Source organism: Sturnira hondurensis, unplaced genomic scaffold (assembly GCF_014824575.4).
Source record: "Sturnira hondurensis isolate 20B ecotype Veracruz unplaced genomic scaffold, ASM1482457v3 Scaffold0001872, whole genome shotgun sequence".
Classification (NCBI taxonomy): Eukaryota; Metazoa; Chordata; class Mammalia; order Chiroptera; family Phyllostomidae; genus Sturnira; species Sturnira hondurensis.
The window spans coordinates 32,937,980-32,954,101 of NW_028074503.1; the positions used below are offsets into that span (position 1 = coordinate 32,937,980).

Here is a 16,122-nt window from a genome sequence, read left to right on the forward strand (position 1 = left end):
GTTTTGCTTTCTTACGTAACTACCATAGCACATACAGGTTGCCCTATACCATACCTGGATTGGGGCAGAACTATTAAAACATGCCGTGGGGCTAAGTTCAAGGGCCAGTAAAGTGCCACACGAAAGGAAACCAGGATTTGAGGAGTGCATGGAAGATAGTTACTGATGTCTCTTTCATCCACTCACTTCACTGAGGTTTCTTAAGAATGATCCACTCAGTACACATTTTTAAAAGTACTTTGATACCAGTCTGAAGAGTTGTCTTTCTAAAGATAAAAAGCATTACTCTGTAAACTAATCATTTTATTAAAGCATTTTACTGGCTCAAAACCACAAAGTGTGCTCCTAGGAAGAACAAAAACACAGGCACTTGATTTTATAAATTCTCTTGGAAAAAAGGAAAGAGAGAAAAAGTAAATGTGACTTGTTTTTGCCCAGACTTTTTTCTTTGTCTCGTTCAGTTGAGCAGTGCCAAGCTTTCTCTGCTTGTTCTCTCCCTTCTGCCAGTGTATGAAATTTATTTAGAGGGAATGGATTTTGTAAAGGATGCTTCCTGTAATAAAATGGTGTTGGCATGATTAGCTACCAGAAAAAAATGATTAGACTTCTACTTAACATTCTGTGTAAAAGTAAATGTCAAGTAAAATAAAGATCTAAATGTAGAAACTAAAATACATAAATATTAGAAGGAAATACAAGAGAACACTTATACCACTTTGAGATGGAATAAAAGGACCTTTTCAAGCAAGGTGAAAAACACAAACTCCATAAAGAAAAAGATTGCCAAATTTGAGCAAATAAAAATTGGTTTGTGGCAAAACCCACTTCTAACTGTGGGAAAAACAGAACAGCAGGCTAGGAGAGTCACGGGGTACATGCAGCAGAGGACCCTGCGTGTGGCACAGCGTTTAAAGAAGACGAACGTCACTGAGAAGGACGAATAGAAATGGCCCAAGGCCTGCAGCCACCCAGTCAGCTGAGCAGCCCTAGACCCGGGGCCACGCTCAGGAAGGCGGGGTGGCAAGAGCTTCCCCTCCTGCATTTCTGCAGCTTTGGGGCAATTTTAAAGTGTGTATTAAAATTTAAATTGTACATGCTCTCGGATCAGCGGGTTATACTTTTGGAAATACGGATTCACAGTCCCTTTTTTCAAACTCCTGAGACCATTTTTGTTTCAGGATTCAGAGAATTATTACATATTACCGAAGACAGTGTGGTGTCTATGCTGTATGTTTGTGTGACACCCCTGGCAGGTTTTGGGACAGCACTCCATAAGCAAACGCGTTCATATTTCCAGAGAGAAGAAGTGAATGTTCACATTAGGCCAGGTCAGCTTTTGCCACCATATGAATCAGTGAAAGACCTTTGAGTTTTCAGAGCCTGTTGGGTTTCAGAATTATGGGTAAGGCATTGGGTGTACATATCTTACAAATAAAGTCATTGCTGCACAGGCAGGTATGCTGGATTATTCTCACAGCAGAAAAGCTGGAGTCCTCCTAATGTCAGCGCGGAAGGATGGAATACGTTGTGCTACATTTGCACTCCCGTGTATTACGCAGCTGTCAGAGGAGTGAGTTAGATTTTTATGTCCTGACTCAGAAAGATGAGTTGTTGGTATTAAATGAGAAAACAAGTTATAGAAGAAACGTGTGTGGGTGTGATCCCACTCAAAAAATAGGGAGGGAGGTTATCTCTATGCATGTGTGTGTTTTAGAAGGAGGAGAAGCTTTGGAGGGTTGCACACCACGCTCTTGTCACTGATTATCTCAGCCAGGGCAGGGGGATTTGGAAGGAAGCTGGAGAGACTGTTGACGTTTTCTTTATATGCTTCTATAGTGTGGCTCATTAGAATGAGGGGGTGTTGTTTTGGTAATCGAATAAAAGCAGTCCTCCTCTTCATGTTAATATAGCAAGTATCACAGAGCACTGAGGGCCCGGCAACACCCCGCTAGGGTACAGCCCCTCTGAACCCTCATTAGGGGCCTGCCCTTCAGAACTAATGGAAAGCAGAGGGTTGAGCTCGGCTCACAGCTCAGGCAGGTCCTTCATTCCTTACTATTGAAGCCTGATGATTTCCAAAGTGTCTTCTTAGCGTGACCCCTGCAGGGAAGGGAGAAGACAGGGCTGTTACTGTGAAGCAGAAATCCAGTCACCCTGGGAGTCTGTTTTTTTTTGACCCACTTATAGTGAATGATAACTCCAGAAAATAGTAATGGATTTTTTTCCCTCTGACTCATGGAGTAAAACAAGCATGGTTTCCTCTTCATGAGTGTAATATCTACCGCCCATTTTAAGCACACTTGAAATACGTTTTAAGAATACTTCCATGATACCGTTATTTTGTTTTAGTGGTATGTCCTTAGTTCCTGAAAGGAAGACTACTAAAGATTTAGATGGATCGAAAAGCCAGTAAGTATTATGATTCCAGATAATTGTCATGCCATCCCCCTTAACCCAAGAGGCAGTAAGAATTTTGTACACACATTTTTGAGTGTGGAGTGGATAAATGCTGAGAAAGGAGAAAGGATTAAGCACGGCTGTGACCTGATAAAAGCAGCCCTCGCGGGGCGGTGTGTGAGAACTGGCAGCTTTTGTGGGTGTTTATTTTTCTTAAGTTTGATATCACAGAACCTTGGCCTTTTCTCTCCTGTCCTGTAAAACGTGGCAGCGTGCTGCGTTGTAACCTTTGGATTTCATGTGAGGAGTGGAGCACTCTTCCCTTTCGCAGTGTTAAATAATTTGCTCAAGGGAGTAGTTTGGAAAATTATACCTGGAAATTCAGTGACCGAAGGGGAAAAATCCATATAAAGCTAGTGAAGAGTCTAAAATTCACTAACGTGGTACGTGTACTGCGGTCTAGCTAAGAAGAGAAGCTGAGCGAGTGCAGGGCCAGCACGGGCGATTGCTTTGTCCCCTCAGTGGCACTTCTAAGGTGCGTGCCAGTCAGTCCTGCTTTGCTATTAATTATTTTTGGCTGTGAAATTGGAGAAAGAAAGGGAGAGGTAAAAACGTTAATTGATCAAACCCCTGGATAGTTTAGCACGCCTTGTGTCTAGATACAGAATCATGGTTACTAGACTTTTGGTTTATAATATAAAGGCAGTAAGAAATGCACGTGAAGGAAATGTCATCCATTCGGCAGAGCAGTGATTCCGTCCGCTCTGTGCTGCCATCTTTGCCCGTCGCCGGTCTGGCCTTCTGCCCCCTCAGAGCCCCCACCCTTTGTGAATAATCGTGCACTTGGTTGTGTGCCCCTTGGGGTACGCAATTGTGAACGTACTCAGTTAGAGTTCTTGTCTGTGTAGATTACCAAGTGTGTTTACTTGATTGTACTTTTCTGTGACACTTGGTATTAAAAACAGAAGTGGTGCCTTGGAACTTTGGATTTTGCCAGACCTGAGTTCTAGAGATACACACAGTGCCCAGTGCCATTTGCTCATACAATACTGTAATTCTGTGCTGTGTAACTACATTTTGGGAAAAGATCACTCTTTATTAGACTCTGGCTCAGTGTTAATAACTTGGTTTCTTTTCCCTGCTCAGAGCTCTATTACAGAACAAATGCACAGGGTTATATCTTTTTCCTTAAAGCGCATTGCTTGCTCTGGAGGGTGCAGTCAATCTCTTGGGCTGTCGGGGGTCTGGGAGCACTGGGCCCTGCCTGCTCGGGTGTGTGCGTGCATGGTGCTCGAAACGTCCGTCGCCCTCCGTTACCAGGGATGCCACTCTGTAGTGGGAAAGGGGGGTGAGGAGGACTTTCCAGACACTGCCCTGAGGCCCCCCTTTGACCTGGGACTTGGAATTACTAGTAATCGATACCTATTTACACTAAACTCTTTCATAAGATGGAATAAAAGAAGAGCAGGCAAGAAAGGCAGAAGATTCAGGTTGTATGCAGTTTCTCTGAGCCTGTTTTTCTAATCTCTTAGCTTGGGATGTGAAAGAAGATTTCAGAGGCCCCTTCAAGGCTCACGTTCGATAGCCCTGAGACATGAGGAGGATACGTACCCACTTCAAGTAACTCTCTTCAGCCTTGGTGCTGGGTGTGCAGACACACCTGTGTCAGAGGTGTTTGTTCAAAAACAAGCCAGCATCTTGTTCTTTTAGTTTCTAAGGCACCGGAAAGAACTGTCCCCCGTTATTGCCAAACTGAAATAATTGTCAGTGATCTTAAATTTGGTGGTATTCTCATCTGCTGTGCCTGCCTGCACTGAATAGCTAGGAGGAAATGGCTGTAGCCTGAGTATGACATAACTTCATTTTAAGGATTAAAAACTATAATATTAGTTAGAGTAAACATTTTAAAGTATTTCACCAAATACGTACTTTTTAAAGTGGTCCAGTTTTGTGTTAGAATCTGGGTCCGTGAGCACTGATCCAGCTCCTGTGTGCGGGACAGAGCTGAAAGTCCTTCCTTCTTTTAGGAGATGGAAGGGTTTCTGGTCTTTCCTTCCCCGGGTGTGTTCTCACCTTGTTTTCTCCTCTGCGTTCTGTCCAGGAGGAAGGTTAAGGGAGGAAAGTCATCCCCCCCCCCCCCCCCTTCTTTGCTTCTCTTATCTGGCTCTCAGCTCAGACTTTGCCTCCAGGTATCTGTTTCATCCCCTCTAAGCCCTGAGGGAAGTCGATTCTAGGAAGACCTTCCCTCTTATCTTTCTCGGAATTGGCAGATGCCTGTCATCTGACTGCTTTCCATATCTATTAAGAAAAAGTGGGACTCTAAGGAGGCTAAGGGTTAGAGTTTCCAAAACAGCTGAGTTTTAATGTGTTCTGATTGAGAACTTGAGTTCTCAAGAAACAATAATGCTTTGTTTGCTGAACAAGTCTGCTGAACACTGTGTTCTTTTCTGGAAAGAGTTTGGGGGATGGGCTGCAGAGGAAGGAATACGAGGGAGGTGGGAATGTGGTGAGGAGTGAGAGGAATTTAAGATACCACTTTTAAATCAGAATCAGCTCTTACAATGTACAAGTCTAGGGCAAGGGTATAAATGGAGGCCCCATACTGATATCTATATATTTAAGTTATAATCAAGCCAACAAACTTAAGGAAAATGCAATCTCTCCTCCTACCTTGAAAAATACACTTTTTTTGATGACTTGTGTGGAGGGGGAAGAAACTCTCCTACCCTTCAGGTTCTTATAGCTGGTCCGATTCAACAGAAATGAGACAGAGTAGCAAGAGAAAACAACCAACGTTAATACACACGTGCTTTCTCCTCATGCTGAAGAGTTTTGGAGAAAGAGAAAAATAGGCCCATATGACCTCTGAGCTAGGGATGGGGTGAGGCGAGTGGACTTCGGAGGCTCGTCACAGGACAACAGGAAGGGCAGATGCTTATAAGTAAAAGTTTGTCCTGTTCTCCTGACAGATCATGAGATGTTATCACTGATACTCTTTTATTATAAGCAAGGCCTCCAACTCAGGTTCTCCAGGTAGGTAAGGAAGGGGCAGTACAATTTGCATAACTCAGAGGCACATTTCAATACATCAAAATAATCAGCTCTAAGAACTTAGAGTTTATATGCTTTTTGTATTAAGTCTGAAATTCAGTGTGTGCTTTATATGTAGAGAGCATCCCAGTGTGGACTAGCCCCGCTTCACCTAAGCAGTGGCCGCCTGATGCCCACAGCACCCTACTGGGCAGAGCAGACTTAGGGGAAGGGGCTCAGATTCCTTGTTCTGTAAGGGTGCTTGGCTCCTGAGACTGTGGGCAGCTCTCCTCACCAGAAGGTCTGGTCGTGCTTTTATCCTTGAGTTGCTGCAAAGAACAATTACCTGTCTTTACATTGAAAGCTGGTGTCCACTTTAAAGTACCAAAGATACATACGTAAAACTAATGGAAGATACTGGTTAAGGGTTTGCTTTTTTTTGTCCTCTCCCATCTAAGCTTGTCAACTGCCCTTTACTCATTCAACCCGCTGCTGCTGTCCTTTGTTCTCAGGAGTGGTGCGGTCCTCGTGAATCTCTTTCCTTAGCTGAGTACACCTTTTCCCCTGTTGCTGACACTTCCGAAAGTCTGTGCTTCCATTTCCCATCTGGAGGAATTCCTGGAAAGTCTTTGTACTTGTGGACGTAGGAAACGTCCAGCCCTGGAGAGCATTTCTGTGAGAGGTTCTGTTCTGTGAGCCGAACTGATGGCAGTGCTGGGAAGAAAGGGCACAGATGCTCTGGGCGTTGCCGTTGCTTCTGTGCGTAAGGAGGGAGTGGAAGGCAGATAGCGTGAAGGTGGGAGAGAAGGTTGGGCCCGGATTACAGGATAGTTAGCAGTAGTATGTGCTCTCTCCGGGCTGGCTAGGCTTCTGAGGGGCCTGAAAAGTGGGTGTGTCAGCGGTGTGCTGACCTAGATGGTCACCAGCAGTGGGCAGGGCTTGCTGAAGCAGAGCTGAACCTTTACTGAAGAAGTTCCATTCCTGGGGCATGAGTACCCACCGTGACCTGCCCAGTCAGGAGTTTATGATCAAATGGTCCTGTGAGTCTACTTCCCCTAGAGCTCCTTCTTCGTCCATGCACTGTACTGGGTTGGGTAACGTCTCGTGTCGTCCCTTCCTAGAGCAAGTTTTTTTAAAAGCTCAGTTTAATTGCATGCATACTTTTTAGCACCGTGACCGGTTCTACCAGATGGGGCAGCATGCCTAGAGAGTAGGATACTCTTTTGGTTTGCACTGTAACAGCAGTTTCATCTATTTCAGGACAGAGTTGCCAGTTTTAGAGAGGAAAAAGCAGCACCCAGTTAAACTTGAATTTCAGGAAAATAACAAATGAAATATTTTTTAGGTGTGTCGTGTGCAGTATTTGGGATATACTCACACTAAGAAGTTATTTGGTTGTTTATTGGAAATTCAAATTTAACTGGATGTCCTATGCGTCTGGTAATTTTAGAACTCCTTTACCTTCTCAAAAGTTGAGGACCCTAAGCAGGTTTTAAGTATCAAATCTATTTATATTTACTGTATCAGAAATTTAAACTGAGAAATAGTTGACTATAATTTAGAAAAATAATAAACCCATTCTTACTAACATAAATATGTTTATAAAAACAACTATTTTCTAAAACAACAAACCCGGGAGGAGAGTGTCCTCGTTTTGTGTCTTTACAGATCTTTCACGCCTGGCGTGTTAGAAGGTAGGTGGGGTTTCATGTCTGTCTCAGCATCCAGTCAGGTGTGTGTCGCAACGGCAGGTTGCATCTGGGACCCTCCACTGGACGCTTTGATGAACACGAGCATGAGAAAAGGCAGATGACACATTAGTGTTATTATGGAAATAAGTTTGGGCTTGGGAATCTCCTATAAAGTTTTGGGGACCTCTTCTGGGGTCCCCCAACAGTACTCTGCGGACCCCTAGGAATAACAGATCTTGTCATTCTAACTAGTGTTGTGTAGACCATAGACAATCAGAATTGAGAATAAGCATTCTTTGTTTTAAGAAGGCCTAATGAATCAGATTGTAAAATATGAAACACACTTAAAAAATGATTATTTAGGTTTAGCAGTAATTCTCAAGGTTTTTTTTTTTTAAGATTTTATTTATCTTTAGAGAGGAAGGGGAGAAGGAAAGAAATAATCAATGCATGGTTGCTTCTTGTGAGTCCCCTGCTGGGAACTGGCCTGCAACCCAGGCATGTGCCCTGACTGGGAACCAAACCACTATCGTGTGGTTCACAGGCCCACGCTCAGTCCACTGAGCTACACCAGCCAGGGCAGTTTTTTTTTCTTTCAAATACTATAAGGTCCACACTCTGCCCTCTAAGAAAATGGCTATTATGAAAAAATCCAGTTAACACTTTCAACCTGTAAAATGGGCGCATAACAGCTTTCTTTTTTGAATAGATTCTATACACCTGTTGACAGCAAAGCTTAATACTTTTTACTATAGAATTTAACAAATAATATCATGTGACAGTTTCTTTAAAATGCTGGTTGGATTGAATTAGATTTATTTTTAAGATTATGTCTCTGTTCTAGGCATAGCCTGTGCTGCCTAGTGGGCATGGGCAGTTTCTAAAATAATGAGCACAATGTACTAACTCCTCTGAGTCTCATCTCAAAGAAAAAATACAGAAGTTGGCAATGGGCCTAATATAGGAGTGCACAGAGAAGTAAAACTTAATTATTATTGGACCAGTGAGAAAGTGAAAGAGCCATGAACAAAAATAAAACAGGGGAAAGTGCTGGGCTGGGATGCGGCAGGCGATGGGTTAGAGAGAGTTGTTCACGGAGCAGTAGAACGCTTCCCAAAGAAGACGGTGCCGCCTGACGGTGCCGCGGGGAGGAGATGGTGAAGGAGAAAACACACAGGAGAAGGTTTGGGGAGGGCTAGGAACGGTGGGGTGGGGGCGACCTGTGTGAGGGGGCGGGCGGGCAGTACCACCTGCTCCTTTGGGCCTGAGCAGTGATGACTGGCTCTTCAACTTGGGACTGCAAAGTTGCCCGCCTTAGAGAGAGTGTAGTTCTTTTTGTTTTAATTTTACATGTGGATTAGAATGAAGCAGAAAAATATGATGTGTGAGATAACCCAGAAATTCAGCCGATCTGCCTGGTTTTTTCCTCCCTCTCTGTTACCATTCACACGTGTGAATTAAGCGGGCTGAGGTAAAGCTAAAAAAATGTACTCGGCAGCGGACACCTCCCGGAATACTCAACTGTAGAGTGATAAGTTTTTTGTTTTTGTTCTTTTCTCTACCGTGTTGATATTTTAGGTAGAACCCTGGCCTTTGGGAGCAAAGCTCTGCCTCCTAGCTCTGCTTGCTTACCCTCTGAGGACTTCGTCGCCTCCTCGGGGGGATTCCGAGTTTGGGCTGGGTTGTCTCTAAAGCTGTGCTCAAATCGTGTGAACTGACACATCTGTGACCTTTGTCTTTTCTTTCCTTTTGTTTTATTGTAATAGGTTCACCAAGTTGAAGAGTCTTAACCTTTCCAATAATCATTTAGGAGACTTCCCAATAGCAGTCTGCAATATCCCCACCCTGACCGAGCTGAACGTGTCGGGCAACGCCCTCCGAGCCGTCCCCGCAGCTGTCGGAGTCATGCACAAGTACGTACTGGAAACCCACCTCGGAGTGTCCCTCGGAAACTGGGGGGGGCCACATCGGGGACACTGCACATGCGATTAGTTATCTTAACGCTGGTCATATAAGTATTCACCCCAAATCAAGGCTCTTGTGTAGGGTTCATCTGTTTTGCTTCTGAGTATCTTGTTACAAATTTGAACATCCCTGTTTAGAACTGAAGATCCCTACCGATGAATGTGTCTGAGGGGGGTGGGGGGGAGGGCGGGCAGGGCAGGGGTCACTTGCTCATTTTCTGGGTTATGTTGAATTCTGAGACTTAGAAGTTCTCTTTTAAAAATAACAATGGAAGATGGGTATTTGGGCTGACTTCGTCTCTGGCATTCACACTGCAATTAGCTCACATTGTTCCCATTTATGCCTATCCAAGTTGGGAAAATTGGTCATAATTTTTGTTTTCAATAAATGATTAAGATGTTTATCTCTGATCTTTTTTCTCTGGTATATTATTGCCTCAGGCCTGCCACCATTCATTTTGCAAAGAAAAGTACTTATTTTTTAAGTAATACGATCTGTGCTTATGGAACTTGTATGTTGCTAATAAAGATGTAAAACGTGCACGTTCTCTTTATAATTCTTGTGTGTTCTTGAATAGCTTGCAGACGTTTTTGTTGGATGGAAACTTTCTGCAGACCCTTCCTGCTGAGTTGGAGAACGTGCATCAGCTTAGTTACCTTGGGCTTTCCTTCAACGAGTTCACTGACATCCCAGAGGTGCTGGAGAAACTGACCGCCGTGGACAGACTTTGCATGTCTGGGAACTGCGTGGAGGCCCTGAGGCTGCAGGCCTTACGACGGATGCCGCACGTGAAGCACGTCGATCTAAGGTGTCAGAAGCATAGCCCACGGGAGCGGCCGGCTTCTACGTGGGGGCTGGGTGGTGGTCCTTTTGGTGACACCCTCCTGCCCAGGGGAGCGGGGTGGGGGGTTGCAGTTGGGCCCCATTCTTCTATTTCTCTGGGCTTCGTTCATACCTGATACTTGCTTTTTCAAATTTCTCATTAACGAATGATAAGATGTGTTGAAGGTTTTGCTTTGTTTTGTCGGTGTGAACCCAGTTTTAATTTGTGTGAATAGTTGGAGGCTGTTGGGGGAGTTATTTATGAAAATGAAACCGTATCACTAAGAGCAGAGTGAATCTGTTTCTCTCAGTCCTTTTCTGTGACTTGAGGCAGTTAATATCATTGAGAATATCTCCTTTCTTAAATTTCCTTCCTTGGCTTGTCTAAATATAGTATGTCCATTAAGTTAGATTTCTTTATTTATGTAACTTATTTATGTTAATTATCTCTCTCCTCATCTAGGTGGTGCTGCCTAGTGTACTAGTCTTTACAGAAATGTAGAACTCAGAATCTCTTGTTTGGCCCAAATCACCCTGTGCAGGAGCAGGGAACCTACAGTTTGAATCCCGATCACCCTGAACTCCACCTGGAAACCACTAACACAACCCTTGCTACATCAAAGACATCCAGTAATCATCTCTGAGTACGCAAGGTTCAGTTCTGGTTTCCAGTGCAGAAAGGATCAGTATACAAGGAGAACGTTCTTCGAAGTTTCTGTATTATAAGGAAAAACGAAAGCCTACCATGGGATTGAATTACTACAAAAACAGCTGTGAGGCTTAGGTTTTACTACGGACTTGTCCAGGTCGATACTTCTTCACCCCAATTCACTTCCCCACTCGCTCGTAATTTGTGACCACGTAATAGCCCTGTTTAGTCTTGGGTGAGATATTTAATGTCTCTTCGCAGCTGTGTTCTCCTCTCTGAATTACAGCTAATGGAACCTAATTCATGGAGCTTTGGAAAGAGTTGAGGTACAACTTCACCCTCCTGGCAAGTGGACTGTGTTGTTACTGTTACTGGGTTGAGGCTGCTTCGCCACTCGCGGGGCCTGGCCTTGGCTCTTTGAGCCTTTCTGATTGTCAGGCGTGGTTCTCTCCCTGCTTTACTGCCCACTGCTCTCTCTGGCGGTAACCCAGACCCTCACCCAGACCTGTGGAGTTGTGCCAGTGGAGAGTAGCATCATCTTTTGTTGTCTTCGCTCCTCTGTCCATGTGGTCTGGCCTAGGAACCCCAGTTCTGCTGTCTCACAAGCCGCTTGGGTTAGTTCCTCAGACCGAAGGAGTCAAGCCTGTCATTCCTGGGAAAGTGACAGCAAATTTGCAGGCCAGAATTCAGGGAGTACAGTGGTTGTAATTTACATGGCTTTGAGAACCTTTGGAATGGACAAGTAAAAGAACTGAACACCTTGTCTTGTTAACTTTCTAACTAAATTGTTAATATTACTGGCCTCTGAGTCACTTGGATTTTTAAAAACCTTCATATTCAAGATTTTAAGGCCTTTTTTATTCAGCCACCCAGCAGTAAAACAGTGGCCCTAATGACTTCATGTAACAAGCATGAGAGGATTTCTGAGTTACTTGGTTGATACGTGTAATAAAATGTCATGTTTCTTGATCTGAATTAGCTTAGCAATAAGATCAATCTACTATGTCTAGAAGTAACTGTTCTTATTGAGAGCTTTATAAATTCTTTGGACTTCTAGTTTTCATTAGGTCTATTTAGATTAGATCAGTTACAGTTATATTCAAATGCCAGAATATTCTTTGGACACTCTGTAAATGTTGAGTGATCTTGAATAGATAACTGCTTCTTATTAGGCCACTGATCTGAGGAGAGGAAATTGGTCAGATTAGCTTATAATTCTGCCTTAATAGGAATAAATTAAAAGAAGTTTCACTTAGTTTCTGTAAGCAAAGGGTGAATTGTATTGATTCATTTTTTTATTCCTTCAGCTAGAAATGTTATGTCAGATTAAAAGTGATCACTTTTCTTTAAATCTTTTAAAAAATCTTTTACTTATTGTTTTTAAAGAGAGAGAGAGGGAGAAAGGAAGGGGGGGAGAGAGAAACATCAGTTTGTTGTTCCACTTATTTATATATCCCTTGGTTGATTTGCTGTGTACCCTGACTAGAGATCGAACCTGCAACTTTGGAAAATTGGGACAACACTCTAGCCAACTGCACTAGCTGCCTGGGACCTTAATCTTGTTCTTTTTCTTGTGGTGCTGTTCTTTGAGTCTGATGTTATTTCTTCGATGGCATCATTAATAATTCCTCCGTCTTGTCTCTGTTCAAAATGTGGGTGTTACTCGTGTCTCTCTCCTCGATCACTTCTCATTCTGTTTTCTGTGTTGTGGTGGCCTGTTCTTGGGGCTTCGTCACTCACCTTCCATCTCCTTGGTAATTATTTCCCTAACTCTTACGTCTGCTCTTGGAACTAATTCTACTTTACCTGCAAACTGAATAATATCACCTTGGTTTTCCCTCCTGATACACTTAACCAAGCACGTGTTCAGTTTCTTTCTTCATTCAGCCAGCGCTCTCCCCTGGGCTCCTGTTTGCTGCCAACAGCACCACTTTACTGGTTATCCAGACACAAAACTTCGACCCTGTTTCTTGTTTACCACCAGGTTCTATCAGTTCTTCTTTCACTGTAGTTTCTCCCCCAGCCCCTTCCTTTTCCTTCTCGCTGCTGCTCTTGTCTCCTGGCTGAGCCATCTGATGCCGTCATGCCGCCTCTCCAGCAAGCACAGTCTTGCTCAGAGCCTTCAGTTCTCCAGTTGGGCCATTCAAGCTCTCGTGTCTGGTTTCCGCTCAGCAGGCTGTGAGTTCCTTAATGAGGAGGCTCTTGCTCAGAGCCGCGCAAAGTGCGGTCCTCCACCCTGTGCTGGCGAGCTAGCTGTTCGCCACTTCTCCTCTGCAAGATACACATAGAATTTGAGACTCCATATTTTAGAAACACTGATTCAACATTGCTAAACTACCCAAGTAGGCTCCTACAAGTAGAACTCTCACTGTGCAGGGGAACCCGAGTGGTGAGCCGCTTGTGGTGTGACCTGTGTGCTGGTCGTGTGCAGTGTGACTGCACACCAGTCTGTGATGTCAGAAGTTTAGAAAGTGGGTCCCTCACCATAGATAACCTGGGAAGCACTGCTCGTATTGGTCCTTGAACCACCCCCCCAGTGTTAGATGTAGTACTTGATACGTGTTAGTGGACTGGCCCCCAGGGAGTCATACTCTCTTCTCACGCACCCTGCCCTGTTCATGCATGTGCTCACCTGTGCCCTTTCCTTCGGCCCAGCGGCCCTCTGGCTGCTTCCCAGGACAGTTTTCTTCTCCCATGTACGTCTTTCCAGTTCTGCCTACCCAGACTCAGCTGAGACGTGTCCTCTCCCATGACATCTTTTTTAACTGGTTTCTGTATTTTATCCATTGTTTATATAGCACTCATCACTTACTTGTAGTCGTATACTTTATCTATGAAAGCATGTGTGATTTTTCCTCATGAAATTTCAAAATCTATAGAAAAACACCTCGTTTTATTAATTTCTTATCAAGTCAAAGCCATTGAGCACTGTCACCATAGCCTTTAACTGTTTCGGAGTAATGCTCAATTGATATTTATGAAAATGACAGAATGGCTGTGTTAATTGAGGGGATTATTGGAAGGAAACTTGAACCATTTTGAGTCTTTAAAAGTTCATCCTAAATTGTTGTATTATTGTGTGAGCCTAAAAATTTTTGGTACTTGAGTCCTAGTCAGACTTGGCAACTTAACCCAAACAGTGGAAATGTTAACTTCCTTTTCATTATAGTTTTGTTTGGTCTCATTAAACCAACCCTTGAATTATTTCAGTGTTAATACAGTGAAATTGTGGGGGTAGCAAGTTCAAATGAAGATGATAATGCCACCTTATGAAGACCATGTAAAGTGTAGAATAGAGAGGACATGGGACACGTTGCCAATTCTTGCAGTCTTTTATATCCAAAATGATATTTGATTTTTCTTTTTACTGTGCATGCATTTTCTAGAATCAAGCGAGCATTTGGAAATAGTCAGATAGCTGGGTTGAGGCCAGTTTTTTAATCTTACAACCTGTAATAAAAGAGAAAAGGAGCCAAAAGATCCTCATGGGGACATTTGAAGAGGCCATGTGCCATACTTGCGGGTTGACGAGCCCCAGCCCTTCATTGTCACTCATCCTGGTGTGTTAATGGCTTTCTGCTGTTGCTATTAATAATTCAGTTACCATCATTTTATTTTAGTTTTCAAAGGTCAGAAATACATAACAGAACATTTAGCTTTTTTCTAAGCTCCAGCTTTCATATTAATGTTCTTATAACCTGAGTGCATGGTCTCAGCATCTCGCTGGCTTTGTAATGAAAAGTAGAGTATTCTTATTATTTGTAAAAAAGTTGAGCATAGCCTAGCAGACTGGGAGTCAAGATTTTCATTAGTTTCTCTCCCTTTGGAGGCTGACTATGTCTTTGTTGGATTGGTTTCTAGTCCCTATTCCTACTTACCTAACTCTTTGGCAGCCCCTCCACGGCAGTGCCGGCCCCTCGCTACCTAGTTCTGGTGCCGGAGCTCTGCCAACTTTTCCCTTTGCCCCACTCTGTCCTGGACCCGTTGCTCCTCATCGCTGCCCTTCATTTGATAATGTCTCAGTACATCCTAGATGCCAGATTTTAGCATTTTCTGCACGCTGCTCTTTCAAGCATAATTTTAAAGATAGAGGTACACAGTTCTGGGTTTTGAGCCTGTCCAATCCAGATATTTGCATTCCTATCTCTGGTGCGTATGTGCTACCATTTGCACATGTGTCCTTCATAGCCACACATCTACCTGCCTGCTTATCCTCTCCCCTTCCATAAATAGTCAACACAGTCGTCATGTGTTTTTTGTATTCTTTCGACTGTATTCTTTGAAAATAAATGCGTAAATGGATTTTTTCCCTCTTCACATGAACTCAGATAAAATCAATACACATGCTCCTCCTCCAGGCTTAGGGGTTGTAGCTAAAAATAGCCAGAGAATCGGACCAGTTAAGGAAGGCCAGCGGCTGTGATTGAAGAAGCCATGCAGGACTATAATGCAGTGAGACTTGAGTCCCTTCTCCTTATCTCACCATGTTAGGGTGCAGCTATTTATTTAGTTAATTGTAGCCTCTTTTTGTGTCCTTTTTCTCTCCAGACTGAACAAAATTAGGAAGCTAATAGCAGACGAAGTGGACTTTCTCCAGCATGTCACTCAGCTTGATCTGCGCGACAATAAGCTTGGTGATCTGGATGCCATGATCTTCAACAACATTGAAGTTTTACACTGTGAAAGGAATCAGCTGGTGACACTGAACATCTGCGGCTATTTCCTAAAAGCGCTGTATGCCTCTTCTAACGGTGAGTGACAGAGACCACGTCAAAGCTGCGTGGCTGGCTCGCAGAGTTGTTCAGTGCCGTAGTCTTTGCCAGGTTTGATGGTTCTTTCCTTGTTTAGTAAAATGTGTCAAATTTTGCTAAGATAAAAATTAGAAGAATTTTGCTAAGATAAAAATTAGAAGAATTGTGGTTTGCTACTTAAAGGCATCAAAAAGGGGGATTTCATAGTTCCTAACTCATTTTTCTCGTGTTGTGATTACTTAGGTAAGTTACTCCCACTTTTGATTGGCGCCTCTGCTTGAAGGAAGAGTATGGGGAGGGCGAACTCTTTCTTGGGCTGCCTTGTTAATAAAAGTAAATCTGGAACCTTGATTTAATCCTGGAGAGCGAATGTGAAAGGATCCATCTTGGATTTCATTCAGGTCCTCAGATTTCCTGCTCCACTGACAAAGGGACTCACCCTGAGAGAAACCTCACTTACAGACCCACAGGGACACCACCAAGCAAGAGTCTTACTCATTTATTAAGCTCTCTGTCTTAGAACTTGGAAATCATGGCTATTGGTGACATGAGCACATTAGCTACTGTGCAGGGGGAGTTGCTGCCGGCGTGAATGGAAAGTATTCCCAAGTTAAACAGATGTTAAACACGCAGCTGTTTCATTCATAGTGCGGTGTTTGAGTTCTGAAGGGTAAGGGATTTCTTAAAAATGAGTGTGTGGCCACCCTGGCTGGTGTAGCTCAGTGGATTGAGTGCGGGCCTGTGAACCAGATGATCGAGGTTTGATTCCCAGTCAGGGCTCATGCCTGGGTTGCAGGCCAGTTCCCGGCAGAGGACC

The 16,122-nt window shown here is 43.6% G+C and overlaps 1 protein-coding gene across 1 annotated transcript in view; it reads left to right on the forward strand.

The window, feature by feature from the left end:
- The window catches only part of PHLPP1 (PH domain and leucine rich repeat protein phosphatase 1), a 172,676-nt gene that overhangs the window by 120,062 nt on the left and 36,492 nt on the right, over positions 1 to 16,122 (forward strand). The window contains exons 5-7 of the mRNA XM_037035406.1: positions 8,885 to 9,031; positions 9,661 to 9,891; positions 15,103 to 15,305. Coding sequence (XP_036891301.1) covers positions 8,885 to 9,031; positions 9,661 to 9,891; positions 15,103 to 15,305 — 581 coding nt within the window. The remainder of the gene's footprint in view (positions 1 to 8,884; positions 9,032 to 9,660; positions 9,892 to 15,102; positions 15,306 to 16,122) is intronic.